At 48.7% G+C, this 2,660-nt stretch overlaps 1 protein-coding gene across 1 annotated transcript; it reads right to left on the minus strand.

Annotated features, from left to right (window-relative positions):
* Window positions 1-6: 6 nt before the first annotated feature.
* On the minus strand, window positions 7-2,642 carry LOC121311802 (protein phosphatase 1 regulatory subunit 1A-like). The gene is made up of 5 exons (XM_041243997.1): window positions 2,283-2,642; window positions 1,927-1,990; window positions 1,399-1,608; window positions 1,034-1,144; window positions 7-631 (listed from the first exon to the last, which is right to left on the minus strand). The coding sequence occupies exons 2-5, from the start codon at window positions 1,979-1,981 to the stop codon at window positions 588-590; spliced, it is 420 nt and encodes a 139-aa protein (XP_041099931.1). The 5' UTR covers window positions 1,982-1,990; window positions 2,283-2,642; the 3' UTR covers window positions 7-587.
* Window positions 2,643-2,660: the final 18 nt, after the last annotated feature.

Here is a 2,660-nt window from a genome sequence, read left to right on the forward strand (position 1 = left end):
TTAGTAATGAAAATAATAATAATATCGTTCACAATATATAAATCAGACATTACGTGTAATTATAAACCCGCACAAAAAAGCACCCTGTTTGTCGTTAAATCGTTTGTTTCACCCATATGAACAGTTTGCATCCCGGCTGCCTTGTGGCCGCGGTGTATAGATCTGGCATGCTCTGAAGCACCAGCGCTTGCAGTTGCAGTGTATTTAAACTGCAGTGTAACACGCTTGCACGCTGGCTCTTTCGACTGGGGGTGTTTTCGACATTACTGCTCAGGGATGTATAAAACATCTCACGACATATTAAAAAAAAACCCGAGCCACCTGTACACGATGGCGCTATTAGTTTACTGTGACGCTAACGGGATAGGATACATACTGTAGCTCACTGGTGCCCCTAGTGGACGGATGCTGTAATGTTACAGTTTTAAACAGAATTTCAAAAGTTTAATAGGACATTGGATTTCACTGTCCCTGCTACAGGACTGGAGGGGTAAATCATTTTTGTTCAATCATTTTTGTTTTAGTCTACACTCAGAATGCTGCTGCTCTGCACACAGGAAGTTTATTTTTCTTGTGCGCTTGTTTTTTTAATCCTCCCCCAGGAACAATGTGGCATCTGCTTTGGTTCCTCCTGCCAACACAAACACATAGATCAGTTCATTCATTCATATATATATATTCATATATATATATTGCAAACAGATCATTATCCTCAATGAATTAAATTCACATGGCCTACCCTAAGAAACATGCTTCACAATTAAAGAACTCAATAAACAAATTGTGTTTAATTTAGCTCTCCTGAGAGTCAGCATGCAAAGAGCACTGGGGGCTCCAGCCTTCAGCTTCCCCACAATATATCAGGGTTCGTTCACAGAGCTCGTTCTGCGCAGATTCTGACCAGTTTAGACACTGGGTGCGTTCACGGAGAGCCCTCTTAGAAGATCCTTGGCTAAACTGGTCAGATTCTGTGCAGAACGGTCTCTGTGAGGCCCCCTCTGTCTCTACGCACTGTGCAGTGAGGATTAAGTACCGGGTGGAGTCTGCTGTGCTGCCGTTGCTTCGCTTGCCACCCCTCCCTCCTCTTTCAGAGCACCGCACTGTCGCTCAGTTGTGACGCTGGCCTCTGATTCGCCGCCCGGAGCTGCACAAGATAAACAGGGATCAGGCCGGGAAGAAGCGGGATATTCCCAGCAACAGCATCATTTTCACTTCTCTCCTGAATATTGTGTAGCTGAACGATGTGCATTTCAAACTCACGGAACATGCTAATCTCAGGTGAAACTATAAGAAAGCTGGTGCCTCCTTCAGAGGGCAGTGTAGCTTCTTAGAAATCGACCTCGGAATGCTGATCTTTGGGAGTTCTGAGGCTCCAGGTAACATTCTACTGTCACTCACTTTCGAGCCGGCTCTGGAGTTTTTCGAAGGCCTCAGAACTCCAAATCCCATCATCCTCTGGGAGGTCGGTGCTGCCATGGCAACAGTCAGGGCTGGGCCGGTCGGACAGGCAGTCCAGGCTCTCCGAGGAGCACTCGTCAGCCCCGCCCCCTCCGAGCTGCTTCTGCTGCTGCTGCTTGTAAAGGTGGTGTTCAACCAGGAACTGCAGCTCTGAGGAGAGAGGGAGTGAGGGAGGGAGGGAGGAAGGGCTGCAGTGCTGTCCACACAGATCATTTCTAACTAGGGGAGTCAGTTTCTGTTTGTTTATGCTTTTGCCAATATCTAGAATAGAAGATATGTATTCTAGATATCTATACCCCCCCCCCCCCCCCCCCCGTTTTCCTAACACACAGTATTGGAAACTGATTTAATGCAAATAAAGCACAGTGAGATTGTTCTTTATTAGACCAGGTGAGTCAACAACAGGCCGAGACCGCTGCCGTCTGTGGAATGGGAATGCTTGTCGCTGTTTCCATGGCGATGCCGTACCTTTCATGGTGGGGGTACCGCGAGCCCCCTTCCTCCGTTGCCGGGGAGAGTTCATCAGGGCTGCCTGCAAGACAATGGCAGGGACGGGGTGAGGAGTGAGAGGGACCCCCGACAGAGAGAAGCAGGCGTGGCACACCTTCCTACTGCACCCCCTGCTCTTCAGAAAGGACTTGTGAATATGAAACTGCTTACCAGAAACATACAGCACATACCTAAGAGAGACAAGCAGGCAGGCGGGCAGGCAGAGAGGGAGGGAGGGAGGGAGGGAGAGAGACAAGCAGGCAGGCAGAAGGGGAGGGAGGGAGGGAGGGAGGGAGAGAGGCAAGCAGGCAGGCAGGGAGACAAACCCATCTTACCTTGTATAACTGATTTGGGATTCTGTCTTCATCTATTTCTAAAAAACAAAAAAAAAACAAACAAAAGTTGAATGATTAAGGTTTGGGTCAGTGCTGTAGTGTTGGTGTTTGCACAAAGTTGAATGATTAGGGTTTGGGTCAGTCCTGTAGTGTTGGTGTTTGCAGCTCTGTGCGAGTCCCCTCCTCTCAGGACCCTCTTCGTCTCCGGCAGCTATTGGGTTAATCCAGCACAGTCCTGACAGCTGAGCCTGGCCGGGTTCACTGCCTCCTCCTCTAGTTGTTTCATCTCTGGGGTCGTGTTCTCCTCAGGGCTGAGCGGTGAGTTAATGACCTGTCTGTTATTGGTACAAGATCAATCAGTAACAGCACAGGTTAACC

This window comes from Polyodon spathula, unplaced genomic scaffold (genome assembly GCF_017654505.1).
Source record: "Polyodon spathula isolate WHYD16114869_AA unplaced genomic scaffold, ASM1765450v1 scaffolds_3293, whole genome shotgun sequence".
NCBI classification, from domain to species: Eukaryota; Metazoa; Chordata; class Actinopteri; order Acipenseriformes; family Polyodontidae; genus Polyodon; species Polyodon spathula.